Genomic DNA, 22,747 nt, shown 5'->3' with positions numbered 1-22,747 from the left:
TTTTAAGTGCAGCCAGTATGGCTTATTCCTTTAGACAGATGCTCTGCCTCTCCTCTGAGTCATCTGAGGTTGCCATTTAACCACAGATCTATTGCTTTAGTTTTGTGACTTTGAGACACTCCTCCTTTTGACCATGTACCCGAAGTCAAGTGAACTTGGGAAGGTTAGACGTGTCAGACAGAATGATTCTGAGAGTGTCGTTCCTTCGACAACAAAAGAGAGAGCCAAGACTCCCTGCACTGCAGTGCCTTCTCCAATGCTGCTGATACTTTTTGGGCAGTAAAACAATTGTTGTAGACTAGTCTGGGAAGAAGAAAGTCTGTGTCTGGTAAAAATCACACTAAACTTGGCCTTTGCAGTTATTCGTAGCTACCTTTTAGTACTGAGAGCATTTCAACTTTGCCTGTAAAAATATGTGCTATTTTGTCCGTGTGTGTGTGTGTGTGTGTGTGTGTTTAAAGAAACTTTAATGTTGAAAACCTAAGAAACATACAATAGAAAATAATGCATTCTTCAAAAACTTGACAAAACTCAGAGTACAGCAAAGCCATGCACTATTATTAACCAGCCTGATATACTCATTTGAATGTTCCTTTGTTAAATTCCATTCCAAATTTTAATTTGAAACCCAAACTGAAAAAGACCTGAGAAATTTTTCAGTGTACACACATGCTGAACACTTTGTCAATACTGCTACAAGAAAGAATTGTCTATTTCCAGCTGGAGCAATTCTCAGTAGTACCTATTTTTAAAACAAATTATACATGGAAGCTACATGTTCCTACATCTATAGGTTTGAATTTCTCTGGTCACCTTCTCCTCATGCTGTATGAAAATGAAGATACAGCCAGGCTTACTCCTTTCTCTCCCTTTCCACAGAAATAACCATGCTTGAGGCAGTCTAGAATACACTGACACCAGGCTGACTTTAAATTAGTACCCTTCAGGTGGAACCCAAATCACTCTAAGCCTTGTACAAAAATTCAAACATACATATCTCAAGGCTGAGTTTCCAATATTAAAAGCAATATTCACTAAGTCTGGTGACTCTGAAACATCAAAATATAAAACAGCTGGAAATAAAACTCTGAACATCATAAAAGCTGCCTCTGTGTGCTTTCTTTTCTAATATTACTTGCAAAAACAATGTTTGAAGTTGAGGAGTTTCAGTCCTAGAAATCAAAACCACATAAATTAACATTCCAATATTTCAACAAATATTTGAGCATCTAACATGCTTTGGGGATCATTTGTTGGGTTTCATGTGGTGATATATTTGTACTGTCTTTGCATTAAGATAATAATCAATAGGAGAGAAATTATGGTCACATAACAATAATACAATACCTATGCTGGAGTATTAGAACCTACATGTATATTCTAGTCTAATTTATATATGACACACAATAATAAACCCCAGTGAGAGAGACACTTCATTTCAGTTTACAGTCTGGGAATTAAAAGTGAAAAATGTCACAGAAATTATTAGAAATAAATATCACATGAAGGAGGCAAGATTCAAACCCATGCCAACAGATTCCAAAGCTGTAACACTGTCACTCAGGAGCACAGTCAAATGAGACTCTCATTTGTCTACTGAGAAAAGCACAAATGATCAGGAAAGAATGACATTTGGGTTTGGACTGCAATGATGAAGTCCATAGAGACTGGTCAGTGTTTACAGAAAACAGTAAGAAAGACAAGGTGTAAAGAAGGACGATATAAGGAGAGAAAGTGGAAACTGTAATAGGAAATAGGTATCAAAACAGGCCTTCCTGAAGAGCATATACAGACTTAAGGAAGTAGATCTAAAGCAGAGAGATACACTTTTAAAGGAGTCATGCACTTCTGGACTTCCCTGGTCAAGCTTTGCCTGTTCTGATCAGCTGGGAAAGTAGACAGAATGCGTAAGACAACAGTTCCATCTGTTAGAGCGTGGGTAGCACAGGGCTACAGGCTCTTCTCAGTGAGCTCTCCTCCCACATCACTACATTTACTTCTGAAACTCAACTTCCAGACTGTGGGCCCTGGAAGGGGCAGCTCACAGAAGCAAGTGATCTTGGGCTGTTGAGAAAATACAGATGGGAGTCTAAGAAGGTGGACGTGGCTGAAATTCAAGAGCCAGAGGTCCAGAAAGAAGACAAATCTTTCATAAAAGCAGACAAAGAAATGGTCCCCAAGGTCTCTCGGAGTTTTTCTGAGTATTAAGTGTCATATGTGCAGAGGGAATACTGCAAATCCAAGCAAAGACACACTAAGAAAGCCCCCTCACCCCACACAGGTCCTTTGAGGTCAAAGTGAAAGTCTGGAGTCTGAAAAGGCCAGCAGAGCACAGAGCTTCCAGAAAGTGAAATAATGCCTTAGTAGATTCATAGTGATTGCTAACCCTGAATTTGCTAAGCAAGCCTTGAAAAGAGGCCTTAGAAAGCATCAGACTGAATCCTGCATCATATTTAAATGATATGCCCAAACAAAGCCAAATATTTTTTAGAGGAATTTGCACAAGGCAGAGAAATGGATTGTATAAAATAGTCTTTAACAAGGACATAGCCCTGTGAATACCCACACTAAACTCCACTGCATTTTGGGTATCTGAACGCTCTGTTGACCCATTAGACTTGTGGTATGTTAGTGCAGCAATAGAAAATTAATATTGATTTCTCATCAGAAACTGAAAGCAGAGGAGAATAAACTATTAAATTGAATATAGATACACACACACACAATATCTATATCTAAGTGTCTCTTAAAGATTTGGTTCCCAAACTGCCATTATACTGACAGATGGTAGCACTTTAGGAGAAAGGCCTATTGGAGAGAGATGGAGTCACTAAGCTTTGCCCTTGAAGGAGATATAAGATATTGGAGCACAATCTTTCCTCCTTTTCTTCCCCCCACCCTGTTCTGCCCTCCTTTTCTTCCTTTTTTTTCCTTTTGCCTCTCAGTTGCAGGAGGCATTCCAGCTTCTTCTGTTAAACACTCCCCAAAAAACAGGGCCAACATGACCTTGGAATGAAACCTTAGGAGCTATTAATCAAAATAAACCATTCCTTGTTTAAATGGGTCATCTCAGGTCTTTTGTCACATTAATAGAAAGCTTCCTAGCACAACTGTTCAAAAATAGAATCTAAACAAAATTTTACAAGCATTCCAATACTAGAACAATTTTTCACCTGGAAATCTACACACTGGAAAGGAAATGAAAACATAGATCTATATAAATGAAAAGAACTGAGCATAAATGTGAAGTATGCTTTTTCTAAATAACTGGCTAAAAATTAGGAATCAGATATTGTTTTGTTATTATGAATGTAGAACTAAAGTACGTGACAACATGACAATAGCAGGAATTACAGAAAAAGTAGAAGACTGTCATTGTAAGGTTTCTGTACCCAAGAAGAAGTGGTATGACTGTGTTTAAAGACAGTGGTGAATTAACTGGGACAGAACATGAGAGCAATCTTGAAAATATATTACAAAGATGCATCGTGTATTAGCTGAGAGTGGAAATGTGGAATACAAAAAAAATAATCTATTGAAAAAGAAGAAAATTTATACAAGATAAATGTATATAAATAAAAAGGTGATAGATTTAACCCAATAACATTTTTAATTAAACTAATGGTCTAAATACATAAGCAGAAAGATATATGGGGTTGGGGTTGTTAGACTGAAAACTTTCAACTCTGTGCTTTCTAGTGGAAATCTATTTAAAATACAGACATGTAGTTAGATTAGACTGAAAGTCAAAGGATAAAAATGGCATTGTGAAAACACTAATCACAATAAAGCTGACATAGCTCAGTTAAAATTAGATGAATTGAGAAAATAGGATCAGAAGGAAGAAGAGGAGGACCTCTCCTATTAGTGGACTTGGGGAGGGGCATGAGTGGAAAAGGGAGAGGGAGAGTGAGATTGGGAAGGGAGGAGGGAGGGAGGTACGGTGGTGATACAAAATGAATAAACTGTAATTAATAAAAATAAAAATAAAAAATTAACTTGGTGCTCTTACAGAAGACCTGAGTTAGTTCACAGCACCCTATGATGGCTCACAATTGCCTATAACTTCTGTTTTAGAAAATCCAGTGCCCTCTCCCAATCTTTCAGGCTCCTGCATGTATGTGGTGCACATATATAGCCATAAAATGAAATAAATAAATATAAAAAGACAACAATAAAAATTTTAAAGTATTTAGGTTTCTGTTGTACGAGCAAGGAGGTAATTTGTTCAGAAATTCATGGCAGCCCCAGCCTTGAGTAGAGAATCATTAAAACATTCTATTATCTACACATTTGTCATATCACATGGAGGACTAACTGCAACATTCTATTCATATATTTTAAATTCATTACAATGAACACTCATTCACATACTTCAGTAATCATGTCTGCGTCATCCTAACATTTCTCAGACTACAGGCAAAAAACAAGGTTGTTTATGTTCATATAGTAAATAAATACCAAGTAGCTAGTAACAAGGAAAAGGACCCATGTTACATGGCTGCTATCTCAAAGGCAAGAGATACTTTGAACTAAGAACGTTGATGCCTTAGGACTAGGGCAAAATAGACTCAGGTGTTAGTAAAAACTAGGGAAAGAAACAGGATGAGACAGGGTATGGCGAAATTAGCATCATAAATAAGCCTGCACTGATTCAGTAGTTCAACATTTAAACATGCACTGTATAGAAGTATATATACATGCTGAGGAATATATGTAGCTCTACATTAGGAAAAAAGGCTGATAAGCACAGAAATTAACAAATACGTTTAGGAACACTTTTACAAAGAAATAAAGTCATTTGGAAGAGCACACTGGTGCAGATTATTTTAAATATATTACAATAGTACAAAAAGACAAGGTAGACCTTTATTTTCAACAATAATATGGACTTGCTAGGTATAAGATATTCAGAGTTTCTTACATAAACACACACACACACAAACTCACAAGCCAGGATAAAATAAAAACTAATGCCTGGATGAATCTGATAGAAAATAAGGAAAATTCTCCGAGGCCATGAAAACAAAGAGGAGAAGGATTCCAAATAGGTGTAGGGCAGTATTTCCCGGGGCTAACACTGACTCTTAGAAGTTTTTCCTTGCACGGACAACCAGGAAAAAATAGGAACAGGCCTGGAATCCTCAAAGGTATCCAGAGGTAGCTCAAAGGAAGACACTGCAAAGGACCACCCCCTGAATTAGACCATTGAGGAAATGTGCTGACCCGCAGCAGCTCTGAATGGGTGGGGAATCCTCTCACATACCACAGAGATGAACCCTCACAGTACACTGGGCTCCAGTACGCAAAGTGCTGGACTAATGTGCAAGAAAAGAATCTATTTTAAAATAATTCTTGGTTGGTAGAACCTCTTGATGATTGTCCAAAACAAACATAAAGAGAAATAGAAAACATGAAAAGGGCCCTAGAGCAAATTCAGACTAAAAACAAAGAGACAAATTCTGAACCCAAGTTGTTGTCAATGCAGGAAAATAAAGGAGTCAGGGCTTTTAGACCACTCAAAGGACCCAAAGTTTAATGACTAGCACATCTATGTCTCAAAAAGCAACTGTGATTTAAAGAAAGCTTTATATAGACAAGAGCAATTTACAGTCCTATGTTCACTGCAAAATGGCTTTTAAAGGGCAAACATCTGACAGGAGAAAAATAACCCCAGAAAATAGGTATACAATGAAGAAGTGGTGAGGAAAAAACAAAACAAAACAAAAAAACAGAACTGTTAAACTGAAAGCAAAAACTCAATACTTAAAAGAATGATAATTCTCTATTTTAGGAATCATAAAAAGCATACAGTAAGGCTAAAACCCTGCAAAAGAATGGCATATAAATAGGTCAGATTAACATTAAGACCCTGCAGATTTCTATTGCTTAAAGGAAAGCAAAAATAGCAGCATTTGACTTTGTTAAAGAATTGTGTTAACAGAAAGAAAAATACTGTATGATGTCACGAACATGTGGAATCTAAAAATAGCAAACCCAACTCCCTCAAGCCCTCAAATATACTGAAAGAGAAGACTAGAAAGAGCAAACGTAATAGAAAGATGGAAGTCAAATGGCACAAATTTGTAGTTACAAATGGTGATAGAGCTCAGATAACTAACATATGGTATGCAGAGTATAAGCAACATCACGTGACACACTGGAAACCGGCTAAGAGAGTGAATTTTAGATTTGTATGCCATACATACATAAAAAGGTAACTATGAAACAAATGTGTTAACCTGCTTGGCTCTAGTAATTGTTTGACGGCCTCAGTATCTTCACCACCTTAGTTTTTGAGTCAGGGTCTCTCACTGAACCGAGAGTTTGCAGACTGGTTTAGGTTAGCTGGTCAATGAACCCCAGGAATCTTGCTGTCTCCACTGGCTCCCAGCATTGGGATTACATACTCACAAACCCTAACTTTTGCGTAGGTCCTGGGGTTTCAAACTCAACTTCTCATGCTGGTCCAGCAAGTACTTTACTTACTGAAGCCACCTTCCCAGCCCTCAGCAAGAGTATTTTTAAGGCAAAATTAAACATTATCATGGAACAGGTTAGTAAATGTCACCACAGAGAATCCAACAATTTCATTTACCAATAATCAACAGAAATTTAACAGGACAAACTTCAAGCAGAAGTATTTGCAACAACGTAATGCCAGGATTTTCTTTCCTAATTACCCAAAGATTTCCCAATAGCATGGCAGTAAAATAGCAGGCATGTGAATAGAAAAACAGCTAAAAGCTTTAGAGAAGCATATCATCAAGGAGACAGCAATTATCAACATATTACACACAACCAGGAAAACTAAGACAAGACACGACTAGAATACCATTTTATAGGACAGATTTGGATTTAAAAAAATGAAGCTAAGAATCAAGTATTTGGGAAAGATTTGAAACATAAATAGGGGATGGCAATAGATTTGCATTCTGTGGTACACCTGAGTTTTACACTGGAAGCATGTTTATTTAAATAGTAGCAATACTCATTTACTGTAAAAATATGGCACAGCACAAGCTTCCTTCTTGAAAAAAACCACTAAGCAGACACACCATTCACAGAAATACCAAGGAGCATGGGTAGGGCAGAAGGCCGGCCTGGGAAATGCAGCCCAACTTCTGTCTGGAAAGGTCTTTATTGGCTCTTTGTTATTATGTACAAAATGCTGAAGGTACAGCCTGGAACATACTGCGGAGATCTGAGAGATGTGTAATGTGATTTGTTGGTAGGAGCATCCAAACAGCAGAGGCAGGAGGCATTAGTAAGAGGCTCTCCTGTGGGACCAATTCCCTCTCGGTCCTCCCAGCTTCCTTGATTAATCCTCATCCACAATCACAGGAGAGGCAGTTGGATATTGAACCCCCGGGGAGAACTGGAGATAAGAGCTATGCCTTTCACGAGAGTTGCCTATGATCTGTGCTTTTTTTGTGATAAGAATTACATGCAGAAATAAGATAAGATAAGGCACGCAGAAATCTAAAATGGAATAATCATACATCAATATATTGTGGAAATGACTTTTTGTCTGTCTGCATGCATTTATGTTAATAGAAGAAAGCATTCCTTCCTTTTAGATCTGCTAATGATGAGCTTCTGAGCATAACCGTCCTACTGCAAACACTGCATCGTAGCTTTGTCCGTCTCCCGGGATCCTCAATTATTATCACAGCTCTTTAAATTACAACTTTTAAAACGAAATAGCTGCCATCTCCTTTAGCAGGGCCGGGCTCCAATATGTTCAGTGCCTAGTTACTGTGTGATTTCAGCCTTTAACAAACTTTCTGAATGGCTCAGTTCTGTAATCCTCGTAGTCAGGAGATTAAAGCAGGTGGATCACTGGAAGTTTAAGGTCATCTTGGGCTATATAGTGAGCTTCAGGACAGCTCAGGCTGGGGTGAGACACTGTCTGAAAACAACCCAAACAACAAAAGCCAAAATAATAATAATGAAGCCCCCTGAACATTCATTTCCATGTTATAAAATGGAGATCCTCACATCTGCTCAGACTTCTCTAAGGAAAGTGAAATAAAAGTATTTAGCATAAAAAAACACTATTAAAAAAACACTATTAACACCTGATGGTTAGTTACTATTGTCATATTAATTAAAAACACATTAAAGGATATTATGCTTCTTTTTCAGTTTCAAATGGTCAATAATTATTTTAAACATCCATTTTCTTTTCATTACTGAAAAGAATTCCCATCTTATGTTTAAAAGGAGAAAAAAAAAGACCCAAAGAAATAAAAGCAAGCCCATTGCAAGTCCTCCTCACTGTAGAGCCCTGCTTCTGGGGTAGACAGTACCATTTCTGATGGAAAAGCCTGAATGCTGGTGGACTGCCCAGGATCTGGCACAGCTAATAACTCTGCTTTCAGCATCTCTTCATTTTCATGTATAGTATTACCAATACCAAGGATTGTATATTTAAGACTTGTGGTTTCAACACCCTTCTAATTATAAGCATATGATTACAGATTTATGTGTTTTCATCTTGATTTAACTCTAGGAATTGTTCAGCTTCAATTTGCTATGCTTAGGTTAAGAGGAGACGTGTGTGTGTGTGTGTGTGTGTGTGTGTGTGTGTGTGTGTGTAAACACTGGAAGATATGGTCAGTTATGCCTGTGAAAAATTCCATTTGCTGATTTTATTTATGAAAGGACAGTAGAGACTTTACTTCATCTACCAGCATAAGGAGAACCGTGCACCCTTTCTATTAAATTTTCAAGTACACATGAATCAAAATATGACAGAAAAACAGTAATGGCCAACAAAAGGAAACCATGTTTTAATTTGATCCCCAGAGGTTGAAATACAAGCAGATTATATATATAGAGAATATGTACATATATACACAGGCAACTTAAAACTTTGAGATTCACCATAGCTGCAATACAACAGGGTTTGTTTTTGTTTTTGTTTTTGTGTGTATGTGTAAGTGTACAGTTTGTCCAAGTTACAGCTTAGATTCAGAAATCAAGAAGGAACATGTTGAGTTGTGAGGAAATAATGAGAAACTGTAGAATTTCTCAGCAAACTCAATTGTTTTACATATTTATAATATAACCAAAAAAATCACAAAAGAAAGTTTTTAAAACTAACAAATAAATCCTGATCATTTATCTAGGTATTGGGAATTAATTTTTCCTAACCATATGTGCACAAACCAAATCCATTAGAAATGACGTAAAATTCAAATAACCTAAATTATCCTAGTTTTCATTAAATAGTTGACTCAAACAACTAATATGTATCATTACAGCTGTCCCACAATACTATTTTAAATTGTTGAATAGCAATTCCATTGTGCTTCCTCATTTGTCTCAAATGCTAAAGTGGACAAATGTGGTTTCTGCTCCTATGAATCTCAAAAACATGGTCCACCCAAAACCAGAAGTTGGTAGAACTTCATATGTACAGGCCAACATGCCACTCAATACAATTACATGTGGGAAAAAAAATCACAACTTGAAATTCTTCCCAAGTCGGGTTTCTGTTACAACAGACCCTGTCATTTTTCTTTCCTATCTGAAGACTAACGCCTAGTGAAACTTCCCTTCCTCTGTCCATTCTGCATAGGGTACACTCTCCCAGAATCTTGATCATGGCTCTGTTTTATTCTTGTCCTGGGTAATCACATCCATTCAATAATCTTCCTTCACCTCGTTTGCCCACTTTTCAATTGCAGAACTCTGTGCTGAGTCCAACCCAAACCAACCTGCACACTCTGATGCACACTTGTTTACTTACATATAGGTGCTCACATTTCACTCAAATGTCTTCCTACACCCATTGAAGAACCCTTCCCCAAAGATGTGCAAGCCCAAACATCCCTGCATCTAACACCATTGCTCAAAAAAGTCAGATATTTTTGGATCATTTCAGAGTTCAGACTTCTGAAATCTGAAACTTGAAAAATCAATACCAATATGTCAAACTCTTAAAAATGGAAAAACTGAAATACTTCTGGTCCTCAACACTTTAAATAAGGAGCTCTCAGTGTATTTATCTTCTCTATGTTATTGATTGGTGATACTTAGTCATTCAAGTCTGCAATTTTGCGACCTGTCTCTCCTTTATGTCCATGTGCTTTTCCCTCAGGATAGCTGGGCAAATCTATTCTGTCTTTAGCTCCATCACTTCAACAGCACTCAGTTCCTCATTTCTCTGATCATATGACATGCCAGTAGTAAAAGAAGTCTTCTCCAAAGAAATATTTGCCTCCACTTAAGCTTTTTCCATGTTACTAAAAAGATATTAGGATACAGTATAAGTTTCTTATTCAGGGATATGTGGATTCATGAAGTTAGATCCCTGGAGCTTTCTCAGCCTTATCATCCACTGCTCCTTTCCATATGATGTTACTCCTGGTTTTCTTTAATTTCATATTTCCCTTCATTGTTTTCAATTCTCCTGACTACCTATCATTGGTTTAATAATAAATGTGACCATCACTAAAAAGATTTATCATCTACGTAGGTACCACTTTGGGGTCCTTCTTAAGATTATTCTTTTTTTTTAAACTTTTATTAATTACACTTTATTCATTTTGTATCCCCCCATAAATCCCTCCCTCCCCCTCCTAATCCTACCTTCCCTCTCCCTTATTCACACATGCTTCTCCCCAAACCCACTGATAGGGGAGGTTTTCCTCTCCTTCCTTCTGATCCTAGTCTATCAGATCTCACCAGGAATGTCTGCATTGTCAGCTTTTGTGGCCTGGTAAGGCGGTTCCCCACTCAGGGGGAGGTGATCAAAGAGCAGGACAATCAGTTCATGTCTGAGGCAGTCCCTGTCCCCATTACTATGGAACCTACTTGGACACTGAACTGCCATAGGCTACATCTGTGCAGGGGTTCTAGGTTATATTCATACATGGTACTTGGTTGGAGTATGAGTCTCTGGAAAGACCCCTGTGTTCAAATTTTTTGATTCTGTTGCTCTCCTTGTGGAGTTCCTGTCCTCTCCAGATCTTACTATTTCCCACTTCTTTCATAAGATTCCATGCACTCTGCCGAACAGTTGGCCATGATTCTCAGCTTCTGCTTTGATAGTCTACAGGGCAGAGCCTTTCAGAGGCCCTCTGTGGCAGGTTCCTAACTTGTTTCCTGTCTTCTTCTTCCTCTGATGTCCATCCTCTTTGCCTTTTGGGATGGGGACTGAGAGTGTTAGTCAGAGTCCTCCTTCTTGATTAGTTTCTTTAGATGTACAGATTTTAGTAGGTTTATCCTATATTATATGTCTATATGAGTGAGTATATACCATGTGTGTCTTTCTGTTTCTGGGATAGCTCATTCAGGATGATCTTTTCCAGTTCCCACCATTTACCTGAAAATTTCATAATTTCCTTATTGTTCATTGCTGAGTAATATTCCATGTGTAGATGTACCAAAATTTCTGTATCCATTCCTCAGTTGAGGATATCTGGGTTGTTTCCAGCTTCTGGCTATTGCAAATAAAGCTGCTACAAACATGGTTGAGCAAATGTCCTTATTGTGTACTTAAGCCTCTTTTGGATATATACCTAGGAGTGGTATGGCTGGATCTTGAGGAAGTGCTATTCCTAGTTGTCTGAGAAATCGACAGATTGATTTCCAAGTGGTTGTATAAGTTTACATTCCCACCAGCAGGGGAGGAAGGTTGCCCTTTCTCCATAACCTTTCCAACATGTGTTGTCACTTGAGTTTTTGATCTTGGCCATTCTGATGGGTGTAAGGTGAAATCTCAGGGTTGTTTTGATTTGCATTTCCCTGATGGCTCATTAGGATGAGCATTTAACATGGGAAAAATGGCCATCTTACCAAAAGCAATCTACAGATTTAATGCAATTCCCATCAACTTACCAACACAATTCTTTACAGACCTTGAAAGAAAAATTCTCAACTTCATATGGAATAACAAGAAACCCAGAATTGCTAAAACAATCCTCTACAATAAAAGATCTTCTGGAGGTGTCTCCATCCCTGATCTTAAGCTGTAATATAGAGCAACAGTTATAAAAACTGCATGTACTGGCATAGAAACAGAATGGTGGATCAATGGAACCGAACAGAAGACCCAGAAATAAACCCATACACTTATGGACACCTGATCTTTGACAAAGATGCCAAAACCATACAATGGAAAAAAGATAGCATCTTCAACAAATGGTGCTGGTCTAACTGGATATCTACATGTAGAAAAATGCAAATAGATCCATACTTATCACCCTGCACAAAACTAAAGTCCAAGTGGATCAAAGACCTCAACATAAAACCAGACACATTAAATTGGTTAGAAGAAAAAGTGGGGAATACCCTAGAACTCATTGGTAGAGGAGAAAACTTCCTGAACAGAACACCAACAGCACAGGCTCTAAGAGCAACAATCAATAAATGGGACCTCATGAAACTGAAAACCTTCTGTAAAGCAAAGGACACCATCATCAAAACAAAGCAAATACCTACAGATTGGGGAAGAATCTTTACCAACCCTCTATCTGAGAAAGAGCCAATATCCAGTATATATAAAGAACTAAAGAAACTGAAAAGCAACAAACCAAGTAATCCAATTAAAAAATGGGGAACAGAGCTAAACAGAGAATTCTCAATAGAGGAATATTGAAAGGCAGAGAAACACTTAAAGATTATTCTTTTCTGTAACACAATATACTCATTGTCATATAGAGGAGAATTTGAAATATACTTTGTGTAGAAGGCTTTGCCTGATATAGGAGCGGGGTTTCCATTTGAATGCAGGGGTAGTAAAGCAGGACATATGAGTTCAGAGGGTCTGTGAGTTCAACCCTGGTAAAGTGTGGGAAAAATGTTTGTACTGTCCTGTTTCATCAATTCCAAATAAAGCTAGATTATCACTAGAGTGCTACAAAGACAGACTGTGATGGCTTAAGGGGAGATGAAACAAACAGTCTCAGAAATTTAGTAACCTAATTTTGGAAAGGAATCCTGATCTGTAGAAACCAGTTCCAATAGTTTGTGCCATGAATTTAAGGGGCCACTGGATACCTTATATAGACGATCTCACATTCCCATTCACTGCTATAGAAGTAGCAGACAAAAACCAAAGAAATAGGCTTGAGGGAGATTGTTGTTCTATGGGCTGGGGGACCAAACATGTCACAGGGCTGAGGCTATTCTCTGGAAGCACTAGAAGAAGACAAGCAAAGCTGCTCTCCCAGGTGTTGAAGAAAAAATAACACAGTGGCAGACAGTTAAGTATTGTAAGGAATCAAAGGTGGGTCAGAGGTCAGCACATCATTAGAATGAATTTACATTCAGTGTCCCTGATCATAGAGGAATTAGAACCTTCACAGACAGCCAGTGTCTCAAAGCAAGCAGACAGCAGTCCTCTCCAGCTGCCTACTTTAGAGTCGACATGAGAGACATTCCCAAGACAGAGATGTTGAAATGGAGAGCATGAAATCCTGGCTTCAGGAGAAGTAGGAAGGCAGGGAGGGAAAAATTGGATGAATAAGAGGGTTCTGGGATGAGATGAAATCCACAAAGATTGCTAGAATGTGATCCACAGACCACACAATAGCTGGATTATAAGGATAAGAGATGTTTCTGTTAGACTGTGGAGCTAATGCAATAAAACGTTTGGCCAGCATTAGACACGGTCTGTCTTTTGAACTGTTCAAGAGATTTTTAAATTAGAGAATTAGGCACATTTAAACAGACTCTGGGTATATAAAATATGAATATTCTCCTGTGGTTAAACTGGGCAAGGACTGAAATGACAAATCTATATTATTATTGATAAAAGCCTAGTAATAAGCAATGATTTGACATATGCTATTAAGGTAGATTTTTTTATAAGGTAGAATTTTCTATAGTTATAACTTTTTCTTTGGAATTTAACCTTGATTCCTAAAAGAAATAAAGATCCCCAAAAATTCTGCCTTATAAAAAATGCTTAATCCTCATTCAGAAGGGCAAATAGGATAGACATCAGAAGTGGGAAAAGAAAGGGAAGAGGACAGGAGCCTACCATAGAGGGCCTCTGAAAGACTCTACCCAGCAAGGTATTGAAGAAGATGTTGAGACTCATAATCAAACTTTAGGCACAGTGCAGGGAATCTTATGAAAGAAGGGGAAGATAGAAAGACCTGGAGGGGACAGGAGCTCCACAAGGAGAACAACAGTCAAAATGTCTGGGCCCAGAGGGGCCTAGAGAGAGAGACTGATGAATCAAACAAGGACTATGCACAGAGACCCCCTGCTCAAATGTAGCCCATGGGCAACCCAGTCTCCATCGGGGGTTCCCTAGTGAGAAGAGCAAGGGCAGTCTCTGGTATGAACTAGGTTGTCTGGTCTTTGATCACCTCCCCCTGGCCAGGTGGCCTTTCTAGGCCACAGAGAAAGAGGATACAGAGAGTCCTGATGAAACCTGATAGGCTAGGGTCAGATAGTAGGGGGAGACAACCTTCCCTATTAGTAAATTTGGGGAGAGACATAGTGGAGGAAGAGGTAGGGAGGGTGAGACCTGGAGGAGATGAGGGAGGGGGCTCTAGCTGGGATGCAAAGTGAATAAATTGTAATAAATATTTCACACATTTGATCAATGCAAATTTTCATTACCATTTGTCTTTATGTCAATGTGGAATGTAAGATCCACTAAAACACATGCCTATCACATTCACTGCTACAATATATAGCCAGAAGAATGCCCAGACACATTTTTTTTTCTGTTTTGCTGGGATTGACCTCAGAGCCTCAAACATGCTTAGCTTGTACTCAACCACTAAACAATAGCCTCAAACCATGTATGTGTTTGTTTGTGTGTGTGCAAAAAATGTATACACACACATATATATACATATGTAAACATGTATATATGTTTATATACATATGTGTGTATATATATATAACAAACAAGTATTCATGGAACATAACAGAAAATAGACCTGTCCTGTTCAACCTAATGACAAAAAGTGATGCCTGCCAAAGTCTGAATATTTTATTATCATCATAAATGCTTTTATTTAACCCAGAGGTGTATATCTTCTAAAAACGTCACTTCATAATGAATAAGTTAAAAGATTTTCTTGAACTGTTATTAAATTATAAAGATATTCAGCCATTTAGGATGACTGAGAAATCATGGGTAAACTACTAAACAAACTCTATCGGCCTCCAGCTAGGCTTTGAATCCTAGATGACTACCAAAAAATTTAAACAAACAAACAAATAAACAAACAAAAAACTATTCATGGTGGTCCTCTGCACTTTGGAAACCAAATTCCTAAATATTCAGTGGCTTGAATTTGCTTTTTATTCATCTTCTTTTAATGACTAGGAAAGGTTCAGTCATAAAACACAATCTCATTTTTATTTATAAAATATGAATTAACACTATATAATAATGCATAATGCGGTAACAATATATATGATAAGCCAGGTGAAATTTATAACAAGTATATACTATGTGTAATAAATCATGTAGAACATGTACCCTTGCCCACAGTATACATATGAAATCTGTCAAAATGCCTTCCTTTGTCTTAGACAAGTCCTAGAATTAAGAACTTCCTACTTTTAAAAAGCCACAAAGGCTTACTGAACACCTTTAGCTATATAATCTTCTAATCATGTGTCATCTTTTTAAATGACACATTCTTAATCTTAAAATACCACCAGGTAGAGAAAAACAAGACTCAGCTTTTTTTCATCACTAGGGAAATGAGGCCCCTGAATTCTCTAATATCCAACCACAGGCTATGATTTTGGTTGAAGAATGCTTCAGGATTGAATGAGATTTCTACCTTTGGTTTTTTTTCTTTCAGTTTGTTAATCTACCTTTGTTCATACAGAGTTGAATGTGAGAATGATAATCACTTTGATTCATGAATTTCAACAGTGTTCTCTTTCAATCTCCACCATTGTCTTAAAAGTAATATTTTTCTATCTAAAGGAAATTATTCTTACGTTGATTAAATTGAGCCATGACTCATTCTTTATAAATCATCAACAGTGACAGTTGAACAAACTATGAAAGCCATAGTTGACTACAGAGAGGGCAAACCCAGTCTTCAGGGTGCTATTTGGCCTTAGTCTCATGCCATAATCGCCTCTAGGAGAATTCCTCAAAGAGCAAAATCTTTCCCAGAGCATGGCATGATATAAATCTGATCTTCAGAAGAGATGTTACATTCCAGTGCTGAAATGTTTTGAGTAGTAAATGCTTTGATATAATTGTAAGTTTCAATGACTTCAAACAATGAGACCAAAAAAAAAGATAGAAAACAAAAAAGTTTTTAGTATTTTCTGAAATTTCCCATCCCTGTTTATGGCTTCATAATGTAGAAAATATCACTGATATAATATTTACACTCCCTGAAAAAAAAAACATGTTAAATATCTAGAGGTATTAATTCACTCCACAAAAACAGCAGATGGTGTCCTGAAGGTTTAAAAGACACCGATGGACTTTGTTCTTTGGGTGCAATGTTTTGACAAAGCAAATAAAAACCAGATTGTACTGAGGTCATAAGCGGAGTTGAAATGTAAGGGAATCGTTTGGAGATGTATCTCCATGGTAGAGCTTTTGTCCATGTATGCAAGGACCTCAGTACAGTTCAGAATGCATCACTGAAAACAAAACAAAACAAACAAAACCATCATCAACCACAACAACAAAATTTTTCAAAAGGACAACACACCTCACAAAAATATCTGAATCTAAAAATAAGAGCACAACGTTTTAATGTTTTTATAATACGAATAAAGGAATGGTGTGTTGCTCACAGAAGACCATCCAGAAACCGTGACGAGTAGCCACCGAAAGGCAGAGCTAGCAAATAGCTTCTCATGCCTGGGATACGATTAATCCAAGTCTTGTTTGGTTATTGCGGGGGGGGGGGGGGAGGTTGTTGTTGTTTTCAGTAATGCCAAAATATTCTTGTTTAGATTTGCTTTGAGACGGATGGCTGCTCCGCGCTGCCTGAGGGGCGGGGGCGGCATCTCTGCCGTTTACCTTGGCTGATGAACTGTTCCATGTTTTCCTTGAAAGGTTGCATGTGCTCTTCAGAGGAGACCTGGTACACTTTACCGGCTTCCACCTCACAGGCTGAAACGAAGAGGACAAGACCAGTTTTAGAACGGCGCATTGTCAACACTACGCTAGTCTTTAGAAAGCCTACGAGCCAATGTTGAAAAACCCTTTCGTTGACCCTTTCCAAACCTTTCATCAACAGTTTCCACTGACATGTGTTGTGTACCCATATTGGAAACAGCTTCATGGTTATATGTTATGTGCCCTTTCAGTGAACCATAAAAATACATTCCCACTTATAAATGGGTAGGTTCCACAAGTGACTTGTATCTCAGGATCTGGGTTTCTTCATGAGAATGGTAGGGTTACCAGAGCCTATGTCGCAGCGAAGTTCCGGGGTCAAACCTGGTAAGAGCTTTGAGATGTTATAATAGTGCCCAGTAGATAGTACAGAGAGAGCGAAGCATTTCTACTATTGTAACTATCAAATGACTTCTAACCCAATCTTATCTCTAATTATAGTCAAGATTTCTGAAAAATAAAGCACAGAGGTGCTAACTTTAGCAAGGTAGCCGCTATTTCCAGAGCACTTCCTTGCTTGGCATCAGGAGATTTTTACTGATAATTTAATCAAATCTTGAACATAAGGCAAAGGAAGAGACATTACTACCTTCTAGGACAGCTGAGAAAATTAAGGTGTAAATACAGGCGGGACGTAGGAAGAAAGAACAGACTCGTGCATGAAGTTCTGAGCTGACACTGAAGATTGTTTTCCCTTTCCATTCCACAGCATCACAAATTCCTCAGGACAGACTCTTCTGGAGTTGTGAGTCATCTCTAAGGGAATTTCTGAAGATGTGCCTGTCACTAACGAAAGGAGTGCTCCAACTCAGGGAGGAAGGGATCTAAAGCTGAAAACTGCATCCTTAAATATAAAAATCTATGTTGGCCAGATCTATTCTGGGCTCAGAAAAACTGGTCACTACCCTCTCTCAAGCTTGCTTAGGTTGTTCCTATAAAACCATGTTTCTGTTCTGTGAAGTCTGGTGTGTGTGTGTGTGTGTGTGTGTGTGTGTGCGTGTGTGGCATGTTAGTGGGGTATGTGTGTGGAGTATATGTGTGTGGTGTGTATATGTATATGTGTGTGGTGTGGGGTGTGTGGGGTGTATGTGTATATGTGGTGTGTGGATATACGTATGAATGTGTGGTGTGTATGTATGTATGTGCATGTGTATGGTATGTGTGAGTGGTGTGTGTGGTGTATGTGGGGGGTGTGTGTGTATGTGTGAGTAACATGTGGGTACCTCATTGTCACCAACCTACTTGGTGAGGAGAATGGGTCGGAGAAGGAGAGAGATTGCAGTCATCTGCCTTGGATTATATCATTGATGAGAGCTCAATGAAGCCAGCTACATTTTTCGTTTGTAATTTATTTGTTCGGTTGTGCTGAGACTTGAACCCAGGGTCTTGGATGAGCTAGGCAAGTCATGTACCAAGCTAGGTCCCCAGGCTTCTTTTGACTGTTTTGACAAGAGGTCTCACTTGCTCGTGTTGGTCTTGAACTCACTCTGTAGCCCATGCAGACTTTAAACTTAAGATCCTTTAGTTGCTAGAATAGCTGAGATACTAGGCCAATGCCACCAGACTCAGCTTCCTGTCTTTTAAAAAATGTCTGCACATAATGCTAAACACTTGATCATAGCATACTTTCAAGAATTTTCTAAAACAAGGCATAAATTAGATCCTAAATAGGAAGGCAACATATGCCATTGCTTATAGAAAATAAAGCCCAATTTATTAGTGCCCCCTTTCAATATTTTAGTCAATTATTTCCAGCAGGGTCAAATGAAATATGCTATGCTACAGCTAAAAATAGAATGGGAGCCAACATTTGAAAGAAGCATCCCAAATGCCTTGTGTGTTAACTGCATTACGCTTATTCTTATCTGTGGTGAGTGTTAAAATATGTACGAAAACAGTCGATATATGCAAATTTATAGACCCTAATACATGGTGTGTGTTACCAGTGCCTCACATTGATTTAGTTGTGTATCTTTACCTCAGATTATAGTTCCTAGTCTCTAAGAAGGGTCCTCTTCATCTGTGTGCACAGTGCTTGAGGTACAGAGGAACCAGAGCTTTACACAAAAGAAAGTGCTATCTACCATACCCACGGTGATGAATTTCTTTAGTCTGTCACACTCTACATTGGTAGATGGGACAACACTACAAAGGATCCCAAAGCCCAAATTCTAGCTCTCAAACTTCTTTACTATGAGATAAAATGTATTCTATTATTTGTGTCTAGTTTACCAAGAAGGGAAGATCTGCTGTTAAAACATATTGTGGATTAGAGTTTAAAAATATGCACACGTGTCCTGTTTTTTTATAAACATTCTAACACATAACGCAGATAAAAATAAGTTTAATGCAGTTAGTACATAAGACATTGAGACATTTCTTTAAAATTCTGGCCCCAATTCTATTCTTAGCCATAATATGCCATATTTCACAACATATCATTCTGGCTAGTACTTATCATTTTAAAGATTGGTATGTGACTATGCAATTAAAAAAAACAACACAAAACACTGCAATATAAACTTGAAGGGTCATTTAGAAACATTATTAAAATCAGAACAAAGATAGAGTTCTCGGAAAACTTAATTATAGTCAAATCCAAATATTAAAAAACATTTGTCAGGAGGCTGTTGGCATAACTGAGTCATTCCAATTGTGTTAACTTTTGTTTAATTTAAAGACTTTTCTGAGCCAAAGAGATTTTTGTGTGATGTTAAAGGACTGATATTGGGAAGTATGCATTAGGCTTCCCAACAAAGAAAAATACAGCCAGAGGGAAGGAGGAACAAAACCCTCAGATATTCCATTTTAAAACCGACTCCAACACATCTCGTTCTTGTACAGAGCAGCATGCTGTGAGGAAGGGGAAACACCACTTCATCACTGTCAGATTAACCTTCAGCATCACACAGCTTTCTCCAAGGCAGACTTACATCACGAGAAGTTGGTTACTTTCTGAGAGAGTTGGAGTATTCCAGCCATGATTTACTCAAGTCTCCAAGTTCAATCAATGTTAATTACAGCCTAAAATTACTGTTTTTATGTTAGCCTAGAGAAAGTTTCATTAGCATCTACAACATAGACACAGGAGGACAAACATGCTGATTAGATGAGAAACTCTAACCTTTCAGAACTAAATTGGGCCCTCTCTCCACAGAAGAGCCTAGTCCATACAACATTGCAGATTCAGGATACACACACAAACACACACACACACACACACACACACACACACTCTATCACCTATCTATCTATATCAATCAATCATCTATCTGTCATCTATCCATCTTTATCAATTATCTATTTATCTGTCATCTGTCTCTATCATCTATCTACCTATGTCTTTGTGTGTATATATATATAGAGAGAGGGGGGAGAGGGAGAGGGAACAGAGAGAGAGAACACAAACTCTACTTCCAGAGCCCTGAGGGTAGTGAGATGTACACTACTTCCTTTCTGCCAGGACAAGAACAAAAACTTTTTAAAATATATATCATACACAAAGAGAGGAAGGCATAGATTTAAGAAATATTTAAGGGTTAAAATCAGCCGAGATAGGTCATGGATTATTGTGCAAATATTATAAAAAGAAACAAACATTAGAGTTTAGAGCACTAGGGAGACTCTCTGCAATCCACCAGCAAGAGTTATATTCAAGTCATTTTGAAAATGATTAAAGACATCTAAAAGGCTCACACAGTGACTGCTGTGTGTGCAGGAATAAAGTAGACAGGGAAAGGATGTCAGTGCCATCTAAAGTTTGGGTGTTATGGAACAGTCATATAGGTAGAGTGGCTTTCAGAGGGAAGAACGTGAACATGAATTTGTTGAGCTTTGGATGGTAGGAGATCATGTACTTGCAGTCTTCTGTCAGGCATGATGCAGTGTTTTGAATGTGAAACATGTCCCCTGGGTTCAAGTGTTTGAGCACTTGTCTCCAGATGATAGTGCTCTTTGAGACGCTCCTAGAGCTTTAAGGAGGAAGAGCACTCCGGGAGGAAATAGTGGTAAGAACTGAGGATTCATAGCGTGGCTCTACTTCCTGTTTGCTTCCTACCTGGCTGTAGACACGCTGTGACCTACTGTGGGCCAAGAAACACCTTCCATCAATATGTTTCCTGCCAAGTATCCCCTTACAACAAGACAAGTGATGCACATTGGTGGTCAAGGGTGTGGACTGGCGTGATGACAGATCAGAAGGGCAAAGTCCTCTACAGCTATACAGTAAGAGGAGGCCAGCTTGGGATACCTGAGACCCTGCCTCAAAACAAACAAACAAACAAACAAACAAACAAACAAATGATAGACAGATAAAAGTAAGCCAAATCATGTCCCACTAACATATTTAATTTTTTGTGTTTTCATGAATCAGTTAAAATTTTATATTAAAAATACAAATTATGAAATGATGATTTTTAAAAAGTATAAAAGCTAAAAAGAGAAAGAAAAAATGTACCATCAGCACTTACTAATAAGAATATTTAAAGGACTTCTTTTTTTTAATTTCAAAATCATACATTTATTAATATATCATACTTTGAGAGTTTTACCTCTTAACAAATAATCATCAAATCTAACCTTAAACTATTTTGTGCAAGATGGTCTGTAGCACAGATTTGCACTTAAGTCACAGAATAACTGAAAAGTCTCAAATGTCATCATCAGGGATGATCAAAGTTGATCCCTGACTGTTCTATTTTCTTATATTACAAAATCACAAGGTGATACTTCTTTGTCTTCTAGGTTACAATATATCTGCAGATACATTTGCTCTTTTCTCTTTCTTTGTTCTTCTGTACATACTGTATTTTGCTCAAACAATTGAAATTAATGTATTTGCAATTGCTTTTTAAAAGCATAATTATGGGATGTTTTAGTATAGGATGATTTATATGTCTTCTACCTGGTCTTCATTGAACTTCAGAGTTTATAGTATTAGCAGTTTTGGGAAAATTACAGCCATTACTTTTTTGAACATATTTTCCTAACCTTTATGTCACCATTTTCTCCTTTTGAGACTTAGTTTCACATTCAGTAATTTGCTTTACCTGTTTCCCAATTCATTAATGCTTTGTTCATTAATGCTTTGTTCATTAATTTTCACCATGTTTCATTTTATACTTTGATTTAATGATTATTAATATTAAATAATCTGTTTCTTCAATGTCTAATTCTCTGTCATCCTAGTCACTGCAATTTTGGTTTTAAGAAGCATAAATTAGGTACCTTATGTATGTATGTATGCATATATGTATATTTATAAGTATATGTATTATGTATTGTGTGTGCTTGTCCTGTTTACTCTTTGCTGTTTTTCTGAGCATTTGAAACATATTTTTAAATGCAACCTTAAAATACTTCCATGCAAATTTAAAAAAATACAAATTAATGAGGGCTACTACATATAATGCTGTTAAAAAAATCATCCCTCTTGCCTGATGCGCCTAAAACAAAAAGGGGGAACTGTAGAGAGCTGCGGAATGCTATGCCTTAAAGATGGAGCTGGTTTCCGCCTTCCACCTTCCCGATGGTGAGTGCTCTCTGTCACGAACAACTCCACATTTGGCTAAGGCCGAGGATCTGGCTTGCTTCCATGTATGTGGACCTATCTGCATTGCCCCCGTGGCACGCCTGGGTTGGCTACCCAGAGGCTATTTAAGCTGTGGG

General features: G+C 37.8%; 1 protein-coding gene across 1 annotated transcript in view; it reads right to left on the bottom strand.

Annotated features, from left to right (window-relative positions):
- The window catches only part of Fmn2 (formin 2), a 312,755-nt gene that overhangs the window by 76,850 nt on the left and 213,158 nt on the right, over window positions 1-22,747 (bottom strand). Inside the window, exon 15 of the mRNA XM_060364725.1 lies at window positions 16,982-17,074. Coding sequence (XP_060220708.1) covers window positions 16,982-17,074 — 93 coding nt within the window. The remainder of the gene's footprint in view (window positions 1-16,981; window positions 17,075-22,747) is intronic.

The sequence above is a fragment of the Meriones unguiculatus genome, chromosome 11, assembly GCF_030254825.1.
Source record: "Meriones unguiculatus strain TT.TT164.6M chromosome 11, Bangor_MerUng_6.1, whole genome shotgun sequence".
NCBI lineage: Eukaryota > Metazoa > Chordata > Mammalia > Rodentia > Muridae > Meriones > Meriones unguiculatus.
This window is presented reverse-complemented; position numbering and strand designations above follow the sequence as displayed.